At 44.4% G+C, this 16,966-nt stretch overlaps 1 protein-coding gene across 1 annotated transcript in view; it reads left to right on the forward strand.

The window, feature by feature from the left end:
• Positions 1-3,831: 3,831 nt before the first annotated feature.
• tpcn3 (two pore segment channel 3) overlaps positions 3,832-16,966 on the forward strand; it is a 107,594-nt gene continuing 94,459 nt past the window's right edge. The window contains exon 1 of the mRNA XM_072500075.1: positions 3,832-4,213. Within this exon, the coding sequence (XP_072356176.1) occupies positions 4,097-4,213 (117 nt within the window). The 5' untranslated portion in view covers positions 3,832-4,096. The remainder of the gene's footprint in view (positions 4,214-16,966) is intronic.

The raw sequence follows: 16,966 nt of genomic DNA on the forward strand, positions 1-16,966 counted from the left end.
AACTGTCCCGGGCAGAACGCAAACTGAACATGGCGGGGTAGTTCTGTCCCTGAAGGAAAACACACAATGGTCACTTCAACACCGTCCCTGATGCTGCAGTTTGACAATAACTCATTTGTATGTGCATGCATTTTAACTGAAGTGCTAAAACTCTTTTCCCAACGCATTTAGCGTATCAAACACTAGGGACTAAATTAAAGAGCAGGTCCTCCAGGGTTATAATCTCTGGATTACTACCCGAGCCAAGTGCCAATTGCCATAGGGTTGAGAAAATTAGAGAAGTTAACACGCGGCTAAAGGAGTGGTGCGGGAAAGAGGGATTCCATTTCATGGGGCATTGGCATCAGTACTGGGGCAGGATAACCTGTACCGTTGGGACGGTCTTCACCTGAACCATTCTGGGACCAGTGTTCTAGCGAATAGGATAAATAGGTTGGTCACAAGGACTTTAAACTAGCAAGTTGGGGGGAAGGGAAGTGTAAAGCTATGGACAGTATAATGGTTAATGGAGATCAAGGCAGCAGGTTACGTGACAGGTTATTATGTAGAGATATGGGTTCAAAGACAAGGTAAATTAGGAGAAAGGGTAAGAGGAAAAATAATTTGCGAAAAGTTACTGATCAAGGTGTTAGGATTCATAACAAAGACATAAAAAACAGCATAAGTGTACTTTACCTGAATGCCCGTAGCATACGAAATAAGGTAAATGAGTTGATGGCGCAAATCATCGTGAATGACTATGATTTAGTGGCCATTACTGAAACATGGTTAAAAGATGGTCACGACTGGGAGTTAAATATCCAAGGGTATCAGACTATACGAAAGGATAGAATGGACGGTAAGGGCGGTGGTGTAGCTTTGTTGTTTAAGGATGGCATCCGGGCAATAGTAAGGGATGATATTGGTGCTATGGAGGACAAGGTTGAATCAATTTGGGTGGAAATCAGGAATAGTAAGGCGAAAAGATCACTGATAGGAGTAGTCTATAGGCCACCAAATAGTAACAGGATGGTAGGGCAGGCAATAAGCAAAGAAATAACGGATGCATGTAGAAATGGTACAGCGGTTATCATGGGAGATTTTAATCTGCATATCGATTGGTTTAACCAGGTTGGTAAAGGCAACCTTGAGGAGGAGTTTATAGAATGTGCCCGGGATAACTTTCTGGAACCGTATGTAATGGAACCTACAAGGGAACAAGCGGTCCTAGATCTGGTCCTGTGTAATGAGGCAGGATTGATTAATGATCTCATAGTTCGGGATCCTCTTGGAAGGAGCGACCACAATATGGTGGAATTTAAAATACAGTTGGAGGATGACAAGGTAAAACCAAACACTAGTGTTTTGTGCTTAAACAAAGGCGATTACAATGGGATGAGAGAAGAACTAGCTAAGGTAGACTGAGAGCAAAGACTTCATGGTGAAGCAGTTGAGGAACAGTGGAGAACCTTCCGAGTGATCTTTCGCAGTGTTCAGAAAAGGTTCATACCGACAAAAAAGAAAGACGGTTGAAAGGGGAAAAATCGACCGTGGATATCTAAGGAGGTGAGGGAGAGTATCAAATTGAAGGAAAAAACATACAAAGTGGCAAATATTAGTGGGAGACTAGAGGACTGGGAAGTCTTTAGGGGACAACAGAAAGCTACTAAAAAAAGCCATAAAGAAGAGTAAGGTAGACTATGAAAGTAAACTGGCTCAGAACATAAAAGCAGATAGTAAAAGCTTCTACAAATATATAAGACAAAAAAGAGTGGCTAAGGTAAATATTGGTCCTTTGGAAGATGAGAAGGGAGATTTAATAATAGGAGACGGGGAAATGGCTGAGGAGTTGAACAGGTTTTTGGGGTCAGTCTTCACAGTGGAGGACACAAATAACATGCCAGTGACTGATGGAAATAAAGATATGATAGGTGAGGACCTTGAGATGATTGTAATCACTAAGGAGACAGTATTGGGCAAGCTAATGGGGCTAAAGGTAGACAAGTCTCCTGGCCCTGATGGAATGCATCCCAGAGTGTTAAAAGAGATGGCTAGGGAAATTGTAAATGCACTAGTGATAATTTATCAAAATTCACTAGACTCTGGGGTGGTCCCAGGGGATTGGAAAGTAGCAAACGTGACACCACTGTTTAAAAAAGGAGGTCGGCAGAAAGCGGGTAATTATAGGCCAGTAAGCTTAACTTCGGTTGTAGGGAAAATGCTGGAATCTATCATTAAGGAGGAAATAGCGGGGCACCTGGAGGGAAATTTTCCCATTGGGCAGACGCAGCATGGGTTCACAAAGGGTAGGTCGTGTCTGACTAATTTGGTAGAATTTTTTGAGGACATTACCAGTGCAGTAGATAACGGGGAGCCAATGGATGTGGTATATCTGGATTTCCAGAAAGCTTTTGACAAGGTGCCACACAAAAGGTTGCTGCATAAACTAAAGATGCATGTCATTGAGGGTAAAGTGGTAGCATGGGTAGAGGATTGGTTAACTAACAGAAAGCAGAGAGTGGGGATAAATGGGTGTTTCTCTGGTTGGCAACCTGTAACTAGTGGGGTCGCTCAAGGATCAGCGTTGGGCCCGCAGTTGTTCACAATTTACATAGACGATTTGGAGTTGGGGACCAAGTGCAATGTGTCAAAGTTTGCAGACGACACTGAGATGAGTGGTAAAGCAAAAAGTGCAGAGGATACCGGAAGTCTGCAGAAGGATTTGGATAGGTTAGGTGAATGGGCTAGGGTCTGGCAGATGGAATTCAATGTTGCCAAGTGTGAGGCTATCCATTTCGGGAGGAATAACAGCAGAATGGATTATTATTTAAACGGTAAGATGTTAAAACATGCTGCGGTGCAGAGGGACCTGGGTGTGCTGGTGCACGAGTCGCAAAAAGTTGGTGTGCAGGTGCAACAGGTGATTAAGAAGGCAAATCGAGTTTTGTCTTTCATTGCTAGAGGGATGGAGTTCAAGGCTAGGGAGGTTATGCTGCAATTGTATAGGTGTTGGTGAGGACGCATCTGGAGTATTGTGTTCAGTTTTGGTCTCCTTACCTGAGAAAGGACATATTGGCACTGGAGGGAGTGCAGAGGAGATTCACTGGGTTGATCCCAGAGTTGAGGGGATTAGATTATGACGAGAGGTTGAGTAGACTGGGACTGTACTCATTGGAGTTTAGAAGGATGCGGGGGGATCTTATTGAGACATATAAAATTCTGAAGGGAATAGATAGGCTAGATGTGGGCAGGTTGTTTCCACTGGTTGGGGAAAGCAGAACTAGGGGGCATAGCCTCAAAATAAGGGGAGGTAGATTTAGGACGGAGCGTAGGAGGAACGTCTTCACCCAAAGGGTTGTGAATCTCTGGAATTCCTTGCCCAGTGAAGCAGTTGAGGCTCCTTCTTTAAACGTTTTTAAGAAAAAGATAGATGCCTTTCTAAAGAATAAAGGGATTCGGGGATATGGTGTACGGGCCGGAGAGTGGAGCTGAGTCCACAAAGATCAGCCATGATCTCATTAAATGGCGGAGCAGGCTCGAGGGGCCAGATGGCCTACTGCTGCTCCTAGTTCTTATGACGCTGTACATTTGGGCAGGAGTACATCTATTGAAGTAGGCAAGTCATCTAACTAAATCTATCGAGTTAAAGTCTTGCACCGACTTATCTCCGAGCACAACACACTGCCAACATCCAAGTACAGCAAAGAGGGTTCCTCTCAATATTGGCTGCCTTTTGCGAACCACGTCGAGGAGCGGAATTTCTCAACAACCCCCACATCTCCTCATTCTCGATTCCCGCTACTTCTGCCCATTATCACATGGCGGCTCGATTGGTGTGTGTGTGTGTGTGTGCACAAAAAACTAAAGTAGTTACCTCACACTTTTAGTGTGAGCCGGCAGCACACGTGAAAATAAACAGGAGGAAATTTGACAAGAGAAAACACGAAGGGAAGTGCTCCTCCCATTTCTCCCTCTTGTAGGACGGAAACAGCGCTCAGCAGACACACAAAACAAAGTTTCTCTCGCTCCTGCCGGAGAAAGGAAGCAGGAGGGGGAGGAACGGAGTCGTCTCCGATTAGAACTCGGTTGTCCCCCCTGAGGGACGGCGTCGGACAAGATGCAGGGGGCGGCGGCTGAAGACCAGGGCGGATCGGACAAGAAGCCCGCGGTAACCTCGGGTGAAAAGTTTCAGAAAGGTCAGCAAAGCCTCTGCCAGCTGCCCATCGATGATGAAGTGAGTACCTCTCCCGTCCACTTGTGTTAAAAGGGCTGAGTGAGCAAATTGAGAAGCAGGAGGGAGGGAGGGGGGTTTACTTCATGCAATTCACTTTTCCATGCCAAGCAATCGCTTTGAAGTTGGGTGGGGTCGGGTCAGGGCAGCCCTGCCCTGGATAGGTCTGTGTCTACAACCACCCCAAGTGCACGGACCCGCGCGGGTTGCTGTTTGGAAACGGGCTAATTTTGCAGACCGTGCAGTTAATTGAAGCTGGTTGCCTGCCCAGTTCTGAGTGCTGATGCACTGAGTTTTTCCAAAGTCACAAATGTAAGCAGGAGTGGGAGACAGGAATTCCGTACAATTAACGACTGCTCCATTCCCGGTTGTATTTATAAATTGGCGGGAGGTTTGTACTTTGTGATTCGGACTGAACTCGACGTTTCAGTATGTTTCGTATGTTTACTCTGTAATTCGAACAGAGGTGCATGTCCTGATTCTGGCGGGGGATCTTTTTGAACCTTTTATTATTGTCACAAGTAGGCTTACATTAACATTGCAATGCAGTTACTGTGAAAAGCCCCTAGTTGCCATATTCCGGCGCCTGTTCGGGTACACAGGAAGAATTCAGAATGTCCAAGTCACCTAACAAGCACGTCTTGTGGGAGGAACCGGAGCACCCGGAGGAACCCCACACGAAGACAGGGGAAGAACATGCAGACTCCGCACAGACGGTTACCCAAGCTAGGAATCGAACCAGGGTCCCTGGTGCTGTGAAGCAAAGAACATACAATACAGGAGGCCATTCAGCCCATCGAGTCTGCACCAACCCACTTAAGCCCTTGCTTCCTCCCCATCCCTCTAACCCAATAACCTCTCAAACTTTTGGACACTAAGGAATATTTAGGATGGCCAATCCACCTAACCTGCACATCTTTGGACTGTGGGAGGAAACCGGAGCCCCGGAAGAAACCCACGCAGACACGTGGAGAACGTGCAGACTCCACACAGTCAGTGACCCAAGCTGGGAATCAAACCTGGGACCCTGGTGCTGTGAAGCCACAGTGCTAACCACTATGCTACCGTGCTGCCCAAATTGACCACTTTCCTGGTGAGATGGAATCATCATCCATATTTCCCTCTGGACTGGGAGCCGATATTACTCCACAAAGACACATCCCACTTAGTCGAACTCCGAGATTGGCTTGCAGCCTAACTTGGATCTTTGGAAATAATCCTTACCCAAGTAACATCTGTTTCTCCTTTTAAACTCTAAACCAGTTGATGCATTGGAATACTGTGGCCCTCCTGCGGAGGAATTTTGTAGTTCCAAGCTACCATTTCCAAGCATGTCCTCTTGGAGCCACCTCAACTCTGAGAAGACCCACATGCTTTCACTTCCTCTCCCCTCTCCCTTTCTCTATCTCCATATCTCGCTGGGGAGGGCTGTTGCTTGCTAGTCAATGGACTTAATATATGGATAGCAGGTGCCTGGAAAAGCTCAAGTAGCTTGTTAGCAGGGAACTATGAAGTCACTCATTTTGGTTGGACATGCTATATAAAACAAAGGGTATAATTTCAAAGGGGGTGCAAGAGGAAGGGGACCTTGGTTTATATGTGTGCACATCATTGAAGGTGGCAGTGTTTGATTAATAAAGCATATTTGATCTTGGGCTTTGTCAATAGTGGCATAGGGTACAAAAGCAAGGAAGTTATGTTAAATCCACTGTATGAAACACAAGTTCGGCCTCAACTGGGGTATTACATCCAATTCTGAGCATTGCCCTTTAGGAAAGATGTAGAGGGAGTTCAGAAAAGATTTGCAAGAATAGCTTTGGGGTTGAGGGACTTCTGTTAGGTGGCGAGGTTGAGAAGAGATTTAATAGAGGTGCTCAATACCATGAGAGGTTTGGGAAAACTGTTCCCATTGGTAGAATGATCAATAATCTGGGCACACAGATTTAAGCTGATTGCCTTTGCATTTTGACAATGTCAGGAGAAAAGCATTAATGCGGTGAATGGTGAGGATCGGGAATGCACTACCTGACAGCGTGGTGGGAGAAAATGTAATAATGATTTTCAAAAGAGAATCAAAAGAGAATTGAATGTTTATGTGAAGAGAAGAATCGAAGGGCTACGGGGGAGTGGCATTTACCCTTTCCGAGAGCTGACACAAGCACGACAGACCAAATGGCCATCACCTGTGACATAACTGTTCTGATAACTCAACAAAACTATATTACTTCTTCACATGTCTTCTTCACTTGTAAGAAGATGTTTGGCTGTTTCGTACCATCGAAGAGCCAAATAAACTGACATGGGAGCAAAATTGGTGAGAGGCTGTTGAAAGGGAAATGGGTGCCAAACATCAAAGGGCCAAAATGAAGTGATGCAGCAGTGGGGAGCGAGCATGATGGTAGAGGAGCAAAAGGCTCACAGGAACGCCTGGCGAATAAGAAGGTAGAGCTGGGAAAAGATGACTGGTAGAATTTGAAAGCTAGGTTGTAAATTTTTAAGTTCCTGAATTGCATACCAGGCAGTTTAGAGGGGCTGGGAGTGAAGGGGCTGCTTTGTGTAAATGAGAATGTAGACTGATGCTTTTATCTGTAGAATATAGATGAGGTGTTGGGGAGAGCGATGCAAATGTTGGCCGTTGAGGTTGATGAATGTAGGGATTGCCTTAAGATTGCCATGGGTATAGGGGAAAATCTAGGTGGCCAGTGCTGTAGAGTTAGATTATCTTTGTAATGAGCACAGGTGGTGAACAGTCTGCCAAATTTCTGCAACTTCCAATTCTAGCAAATGTGTCTTGTGGGGAAATTATGGAATCAAGACCAGAGATGGTGGGTGCCAAAGAACATTGTTTTTTTGTCTTGTGGACAGCTTTAACTCCCCCAGATTTAAATATCTGCCAGTTAGTTGTGAAACATTGTAATTGCTTCATTAGACTCATGGAGGATGTAGAGCTAGATACCAGTAGAAGCAGACTGACTGAATGCTGCTGAATGGTTATTAGAACATAGAACATACAGTGCAGAAGGAGGCCATTTGGCCCATCGGGTCTGCATTGACCCACTTAAGCCCTCACTTCCACCTTATCTCCGTAACCCAATAACCCCTCCTAACCTTTTGGGTCACCTAAGGGCAATTTAGCTCAACTCCACTTTCCCGCCCATTCTCCACAACCCATTACTGAATAAAAATCTGTCTATCTCCTCCTTCAATTTACTCAATGCCGTGGCATCCACCATGCTCTGAGGTAGTGAATTCCACAGATTCAGGACCCTGTGAGAGAAATAATTTCTCCTCTTTGTTTTAAATCAGCTATCCCTTATCCTAAAACAATGACCTCTCGTCCTAGATTGCCCCACAAGAGGAAGCATCCGCTATACGTTTACTTTATCAATACCTTTTTATCATCTAGTATACCTCCATTCGATCTCCTCTCATCTCTGGAATCAATCTAGTGAACGTCCTCTGAACTGCCTCCAATGCAATTACATCACTCCTCAAATAGGGGCTGGTTTAACACCCTGGGCTAAATAGCTGGCTTGTAATGCAGAGCAAGGCAGCAGCGCAGGTTCAATTCCCACACCGGCCTCCCCGAACAGGCGCCGGAATAGCGACTAGGGGCTTTTCACAGTAACTTAATTGAAGCCTCTTGTGACAATAAGCTATTATTATGGGACCACAACTGTACACCGTACTTCAGGTGCCGTCTCACCAATGCCTTGTACAGTTGCAGCAACACTTCTCCACACTTGTCCTCTATCCATCCTTTTAGCTATAAAGGCCTAAATTCATGCATGAGGACTCCCAAATTTTCTTGATGTGGGGTGGGAAGCACTGTAAGTACCCTGACATTTCTCCCCATTTAGATAATAGATTGCCATTCGTTTTTCCAACCAAAATGGATAACCTCACTTATGCACGTTAAACTTCATCTGCCAAAATTTGGTTCACTCATCTAAACTATCTATATTCATTTGTAAATTTCTTATTTAGTCATTGCAGCTTACTATCAAATCTATTTTGGTGTCATCTGCAAATTTGGCGATAGTACCTTCTAGCCCTACATCCAAGTCGTTAATTTAGATTATGAATAGTTAGTTGCCCGAGAACCAAGCCCTTTGGCACCCCACTAGTTACATCTTGCCAATCAGAAAAATACCCATTTATCCCAACTCTCTGCCTTCTGTTGGTTAGTCAGTCTACTATCCAAGCTAATACATTGCCCCTAATTACACGTGGTCTTATCTTGTGTATTAACCTTTTGTGCAGCACCTTATGAAATGCATTCTGGAAATCCATATACACTACACCCACAGGATCTCCATTATCCACTTTGCTTGTTACAAACAGATATTAAACTAACTGGTCTCTAGTTTCATACTTTCTGCCTCCCTCCCTTTTTGAATAAGGGCATTACATTAGCATTTTTCCAATCCACTGGAACCTTTCCTGCATCCAGGGAATTTTGGAATATTATAACCAATGGATCCACTATCTCTTACCACTTCCTTTCAGACCCTAGGTTGTAGGCCATCTGGCCCTGGGGACTTGACTTGTCTGCTTGTGGTCTGCCAAGTATGAATGGAAATGGAAGAGGCAAAATGTTGGAAGGGGCTGCAGAGCTTAGAAGTAACGTCATATGAAAGAAACTTGGGCTGAGAAAAGCTGTAATGTACCAAATGGCTGAGAGGCAGATAGTTTGTGCAAGTACAAAGAGCAAAGGTTTCCACATGTTGTCTTATGAAAGGAATGCCTCAAATTCTAATACCATTGGGGGTCCTTGTTGAGATTCTTAATTTATGGAATCAGTAAATCTTCTACTTCAGAGGGCGTAAAATCTTTATTCACTATGATGCGGATCAATATACCTTGTTTTATTTTGTGGATGAGAATTTACTTTAACATTGGCAACTGCGGGAGCAAGTGGGTTTGAAGATTGGAGTTGGGTAATAGGATCTGAATTAGTTGCATCTCTATAATCTGTTAGTTCAGCTTTGTCACCTTTTAATGATGCAAGTTGCCAGATTTTCTCATAACTGGCCCCTCTCCTCCTCTGCCTGCCAAGGCAGTTGCTCCTCCTCTGCTCTGCTTGCAAGGCTAACCACTTCTATTTCCATGTGCAGCAACTTTAGCTGCAAATCTGTCCTGTGGATATTGATGAGGAGACATTGGATAGGCTGCCTGACCGTAAAAGTTGCTAAGACACCATAACAGGATGAGATGCAGCCAAGGATACTGAGGCAAATGAGTGGAAAGCACAGAGGTACTGTAATGATATTCCAATCTCCCTTAGACTTGGGTGGGGCCAGAGAATTGCAAATGTTAAACATTGATCAAACTTCAATGGCGGGGAAGCTTCCAGAAACAATAATTTGGGACAAAAGGTCAATTGAGCAAATGTGGGTTAATTAAGGAAAGCTAGCATGGATTTATTGTGGGAAACTTGTGTTAACATGCAAGAGATTTTTGAAGAGGTAACGGGGACGGCAGGATAATGTTGTTGATGTGGCGTACATGGACGTCCAAAAAGCATTTGACTATAGTGCTTCTCGAAAGACTCCTCCGTGAAGTTCTAGCTCGTGGAGTAAAAGGGAGTGGCACCAGGGACATAAAACCAGCTGAGTGACAGGAAACAGAAGGTAGTATTGTAAATGGATGTTTTTTGGCTGGAGCGTGGTTTGTAGTTCAGTTCTCCAGGGGGAGTCTTATTCTTCTTGATATGTATTAGTGACATAGTTCTTCATGTTCAGGGCATAATTTTTTAAAAATTTGCATGATGTGAAACTTGGGAGAATAGTGTAAAACTTCAAAAGGACATAGACAAGTTGATGGATTGAGTGGATGAATGGTAGTTGAAATTTGAATTGTGGAACGATTCATTTTGATTGGAAGAACACAGAGACAGTCTAAAGTAAAGGGTACAATTCTTAAGGGGGTTCAGGAACAGCAGGACCCAGGTGTGTATGTGCATAAGTCATTGAAGTTGGCAGATCAGGGCAGCACAGTGATGCAGTGGTTAGCACTGCTGCCTCACGGCGGCGAGGTCCCAGGTTCAATCCCAGCTCTGGGTCATTGTCCGTGTGGAGTTTGCACATTCCCCAAAGATGTGCAGGGTAGGTGGATTAACCACGCTAATTGCTCCTTAATTGGAAAAAATGAAATGGATACTCTAAATTTATATTTGAAAAAAAGTTAGCAGGACAGATTGAGAGTGCGATTGATAAAGCTTACAATATCCTCGCTGTTACTAATTGGGCTTTGATTTTTAAAAAAAAAAGACTGGTTTGTCCACAACTGGAATATTGGATTCAGTTATGAGCACCACTCCTTCGGAAAGATGTTAAGGTATTGGAGAGAGTGCGGAAAAGATTAATGAGAATGGTTCCAGGTGTGAGGAACTTCAGTTTTGTGCAAAGTTGGGACTGTTTTCCTTGGAGAAGAGAAGGTTGAGAGGAGTGAGCAATGAGTATAGAGAAACTGTTCCCATTGGTGGAAGAATTGAGAACAAGAGGGCACAGAGATTTAAGGTAATTGGCAAAAGTAACAATGGCAATGTGAGGGGCTTTCTCCTGCAGTGAGTGGTTAAGGTTTGGCATGCACTGCCTGAGCGTGTGGGCAGGTTCGATTGACGTACTCTTAAGAGGGAATTGGATTATTATCTGAACAGGAAGAATGTGCAGGGCTACAGGGAGAAGGGTGGGGAATGGCTGTATGTGAATTGCTTATGAGTCAGTGCAAACAGGATGCAATCGCATAGTTCCATCAAGAGAGGCCATTGGTTGGGGGGCTTTAGAGGACATGAAAAGCCTTGGCACATTTCACCCTCGAGTCCACCCCTGCCGTCTCCATTGCAAATGGATGAATATGTCAGTATAATAAGAGAATAATTTGAGGTGGAATCTGTAGCGTGGTGGTGTGGAGGGAGTCACCAGTGCAGTGAGCCAGGTTTTGGCTGGGCACTTGTGCTTGCAGTTTGAGCACACTGTAGAATTATTTTGTTTTGTTAGAATAACAATTTAAAGGAATATCTACAAATAAGATGTTGGCTCAGCGGGTAATTAAAGGAATACGAAAGAATAAATGAGCACTTTTTAAAGCAGGGTTATCCAACCTTTTGAAGCAAGGTACAAAAGCAGCATGTGGCAGATGCTGGAAATCTAAAATAAAAGGATCGTGATAAATGGCGGAGCAGACTCTAAGGGCCAAAAGGCCGCCTCCTGCTCCTATCTTCTGTGTATCTATGTATCTAAAATTCCCTGCATAAACAAAAACAGCAGTATAAACCATGTCCAGTACTTGTGAAACAAATAGGCAGTTGCATTGCAGCCAAGAGCCCATAAAACTCTGATCAAATAAACGGACTTCATAACTGCTATGTCAACAGATGGCTGGAATACTGAAACACAATGGGAAATACTAAATGTTTACACTTGGTTATCATACTAAAGTAGGCTTTAAAAAAAATGTACTCTACCTTTTTATCTATTTGATCCCTTTTAATTCATTGGAAAATTTTCCGTATTAACATAGTTGATATTTTTGACAGTTTGCCAGTTTGCCGAAAAACATTTTGAGAACGGATTATTTCAGGGGTAGTTACACGTTTCAGTGACAACCCTAATGATGAACTATAAAAGAGGTGAAACTATCTTACTTATCTGTGAAACTCTTCCTGGCCCGTATCCGTGGTTTAAACATTCTTGCAGCTATATAAAAGGTACTGCTAAAGCCAAGCTGCCCTCCATGGAAATATCAAGACGCCTATTTGGAGCGTGCTGTCACAGCACACGGGTGCGGGTGGGTTCTGAGGCCTACATCCTTCCCGGCTCCTTGAAAATGGTGGAGGGTGGGAACAGAAACGGGCTATCTGGCTGCCTCGCTGGCCCGCTATTTTATTTGGTCCCAGTGGGGACCATGTCAATCCAGTCCTGGTTGTTACATCCTTGTGTGGAACAGAAGCAGGGAATGAACTCTGTATAATGAGAATATGTTGGTTTAGACAGAATTCTAATTGAGCCCCGTGTATCTGGCTGCCCTTTGTTTCACTTTTGTAACACATGCAGTAAAGCATTGGTAGGTAATCTTTTAACTGACAAAAGGTCAGTCCAGCAACTAGTTGGCACTTTCCCCCCCATTTAAAAAAATATACTCAACCTTTGAACTTGAATCTTTCTTTGGATTAGAAGACAACATCGAGAATTTGGTACCTAAAAAGTGTATGTGTAACACCTTTTTGTTAATGATTGATAACCTTAAAGCAGAAGGGCAAAGCAGAGAGAACATCAAATTGGTTCAACTTGAAGGCCAACTCTGATAAATGGAGACAATTGCTGCATTCTCAGAGCAAGCTTTTGTTCTCTCTCGCTACACCAATGTCCCCCATTCCCTGTTCATTTTAATGACCTTGACCTTGATGTGCAGGGCACAATTTCAAAACTTGTGGATGATACTGTTGCTGCTCTCTGCTGGCATCAACTGATGACAGGCAAATATTGATACGCACTGCAAATTTGATTTATTCAGCCTTTATCCAACTCACTTTTTAGACTTTGGTTATGTGCTTACAGTTCCATAAGTATAAAGACTCAAAACTTGAACAAAAATACTACCCGCCAGAGAGAACTTGGCCAGGCTTTCTCTGAAGGTGTGCGCCGTGAGCTTTCGAACTCCAGGGTTGTCTTGTGAATGGTGATTCCGGGGTTATCACCATTGAATCTCAGAAGCTGTTGCCATTTTCTAATGTTTTGGTTTGCACTTTATAGTTCATTCATACAAACAATCCTGCGGCCCACAGGCCTTATTCAACCTTGAGAGAGCCTCGTTCTCGCTGACTCAAAATAGTGTTATCAGCAAAATGTTCAGTTGTAAGCCGTCATTCTGTCTATTCCCAAGAAATTCATTCTGCAGGGTGGCCGATTTTCTCGCATACGTCTGTTGGCCTCTTTCTCCATCATGCCTCACGGCACAGCGATGGCCATCTTTCCTACCCAGCATTCCCCACTTTTGATCCACTGGGTTGAGCGAAGTGGGTCATAAAACACCTTAGCCAGTTCTTCCCATCGAGCAGATAATCGCTTATTGTCACAAGTAGGCTTCAATGAAGTTACTGGGAAGAGCACCTAGCCCCTTGGACTCTAGTCCAAGCCACATTGCAACTAATCATAACTACTTCAAGGAATTAACTTGTATATAATTATTCATTGGCATATAATTTTCCCAACAATCCTTCCCATTTATGTCTAATTTCTTTTCCATCTTAATTTTCCACGCTTTTAAGTACAGGAAATACAGTAAAATCTATTAAGAAATGCGATATAATTCATTCCCATAGGTAGAGCTGTATATTTGTTCCCCAGTTCCAAATATCATGCCACCTGCTAGTTTACTTAATTTCACTTATGTCAGGTTTGATAACCGTTCTTGTAGTACTCTACAGATGTGTCATAAGAGCATATTTAAGGCACTTTTAATATTTCATAATTTTTGGCAACAGCTGTATATTTGTCACATTTTCCCCAATAATCCTTAAATTCAGATTAAATTTCCTCCGTGACATCATTCGGTCTTGTTCTTGTTTATGAATATCGACTAACTCAGTTTTACCAATTCTAGCCGAAACCTGGGGTATATGCAGAATGTGGGTTTCTCCACAAGGCAGATTCTGGTCCCATTCCAATATCTTCTCCGTGAGAATATTCTCCTTTACCCACATGTGCGACCCTTATGATCTCTGTTTTTAGGGCTCTAACTTCCAGGGTACAAGTTACATTCTCATTTGTCTTAAATCCATACTTGGCTTGATCGGAGGGGATATATTGGATATAATTTTGCTGGCTTGCTGACATTTGTCCAGCATAGTTGCTACTAATATTTTGTTCCGTTCTGCCGCATACGGGGCACATCTTTGTGTTTTTTTATTTATTAATGGGATGTGGGTGTCGCTGGTTAGGCCAGCATTTATTGCCCATCCCCAGTTGCCCTGGTGGTGGTGAGTTGCCTTCTTGAACCACTGCAGTCATTGAGGTGTAAGTACACCCACTGTGCTGTTAGGGTAGGAGTTCCGGGATGTTGCCCCAGTGGTAGTGAAGGAACGGCGATATATTTCCAAGGTAGGGTGGTGTGACTTGGAGGGAAACCTCTGGGTGATGGGGTTTGGGAGGTGCTGTCGAAGGGACCTTGGTGAGTTACTGCCGTGCATCTTGTAGATGGTATACGTGAATGTGAGCTTCTTGAGTGTTGCAGCTGCACTCATCCAGGCAAGTAATAATAATCTTTATTAGTGTCACAAGTAGGCTTACATTAACACTGCAGTGAAGTTAATGTGAAAAGCCCCTAGTCGCCACGTTCCGCACCTGTTCGGGTACACGGAGGGAGAATTCAGAATGTCCAGTTCACCTAACAAGCACATCTTTTGAGAGGAAACTGGAGCACCCAGCGGAAATCAACGCAGACACGGGAGAACTTGGAGACTCAGCACAGCCAGTGCCCCAAGCCAGGAATTGAACCTGGGTCCCTGGCACTGTGAAGCATCAATGCTAACCACTGTGCTACCATGCCGCCCACTGTGTCACCGTGGAGAGTATTCCATTACACTCCTGACTTGTGCCTTGTAGATGGGGGTCAGGAGGCAAGTTATTAATGTAGGATTCCTAACCTTTGACCCACCCTGGTAGCCACCGTATTACTATGGACAGTCCAAAATTACAAATGCTTCAATGAAATATTTTGTTATTTAAATTAAAAAAATATGGCCAATCCATTTAATTTCTGATCAATGGTAACCCCAGAATGTTGATTTGTGGGGGATACAGTGACAGATAATGCCATTTAATGTCAAGAGGCGGTTGTTCGATCCTCTTGTAGAAGATGGTCATTGCCTGGCACTTGTGTGGTGCGAATGTAACTTGCCACTTGTCAGCCCAAACCTGAATATTGTCCAAGTCTTGCTGCATTTGATGTGGAAATGCTGGCGTTGGACTGGGGTGAGCACAGTAAGAAGTCTTACAACACAAGGTTAAAGTCCAACAGGTTTGTTTTGAATCACTAGCTTTCGGAACACAGCTCCTTCCTCCGGTGTATGAAGAGGTGGGTTCCAGAAACATATATATAGACAAAGTCAAAGATGCAAGACAATGCTTAGAATGCGAGCATTTGCAGATAATTAAGTCTTTACAAATCCAGAAAGAGGGGTAATCCCAGGTTAAAAAGGTGTGAATTGTCTCAAGCCAGGACAGTTGTAGGATTTCGCAGGCCAGATGGTGGGGGGTGGGGGGTGGGGGGGGGGGGGGGGGGGGGCGAATATAATGCGACATGAATCCAAGGTCCCGATTGAGGCCGCACTCTTGTGTGCGGAACTTGGCTATAAGTTTCTGTTCGGCGATTCTGCGTTGTCACGCATCCTGGAGGCCGCCTTCGAGAACGCTTACCTGGAATGAGAGGCTGAATGTCCTTGACTGCTGAAGTGTTCCCCGACTGGAAGGGAACATTCCTGTCTGGCGATTGTCGCGCGATGTCCGTTCATCCGTTGTCGCAGTATCTGCATGATCGCCGATGTACCACGCTTGGGACATCCTTTCCTGCAGCGTATGAGGTAGACAACGTAGGCCGAGTCGCACGGGTATGTACCAAGTAACTGGTGGGTGGTGTTCTTGCGTGTAATGGTGGTACCCATGTCGATGGTCTTGCAGAGATTACCATGGCAGCGTTGTGTGGGGTCATGGTCGCTGTTCTGAGGGCTGGGTAGTTTGCTGCAAACAATGGTTTGTTTGAGGTTGCGTGGTTGTTTGAAGGCAAGTAGTGGGGGTGTGGGGCTGACCTTGGCAAGATGTTCGTCTTCATCGATGTCGTATTGAAGGCTGCAAAGAATATGTCGCTGAGGAAGGAGCAGCATTCCGAAAGCTAGTGATTTGAAACAAACCTGTTGGACTTTAACCTGGTGTTGTAAGACTTCTAGCTTCATTTGGACATGGACTGCTTCATTATGAGGAGTCACAAATGATGCTGAACATTGCGCAGTCATCCGCAAACGTCCTCACTTCTGACCTTATGATGGAAGGGAGGTCATTAAGGAGGCAGCTGAAGATGGTTGGCCTAGGACACTACCCTGAGGAGCTCTTGTAGTGATGTCCTGGTGCTGAGATGATTGACCTCCAACCACCACAACCATTCCTTTGTGCCAGGTATGACTCCAACCAACCGAGAGTTTCTCCCTTGATTCCTCCCATTGATACCAGTTTAGCTAGGGCTCCTTGATGCCAAACTTGGTGGTCAAATGCTGCTTTGATGTCAAGGGCAATCACTCTCACCTTACCTCTGGCATTCAGCTCTTTTGTCCATTTTGAACCAAGGCTGAGGTCAGGAGCTGAGTGACCCTGGCGGAATCCAAACTGAGTGTCTGTGAATAGGTTATTGCTGAGTAAGTGCCACCTTTAGCACTGTTGATGACTCCTCCTATCACTTTGATGATGGAGAATAGACTGGTAATAAGGTGGTAATTGGCTGCATTGGATTTGTCCTGTTTCTTGTGCACAGGACACACCTGGGCAGTTTTCCACATTGCAGGGGAGATACCAGTGTTGCAGCTGTCCTGGAACAGCTTAGCTAGGGGTGTGGCAAGTTCTGGAGTACAAGTCTTCAGTGCTGTTGCCAGGATATTGTCAAGGCCAATAGCCCTTGCAATATCCAATGCCTTCAGCAGTTTCTTGATATCACGCAGAGTGAATTAAATTGGCTGAAGACTGACATCTGTGATGCTGGGGACCT

Source organism: Scyliorhinus torazame, chromosome 4 (assembly GCF_047496885.1).
Source record: "Scyliorhinus torazame isolate Kashiwa2021f chromosome 4, sScyTor2.1, whole genome shotgun sequence".
Classification (NCBI taxonomy): Eukaryota; Metazoa; Chordata; class Chondrichthyes; order Carcharhiniformes; family Scyliorhinidae; genus Scyliorhinus; species Scyliorhinus torazame.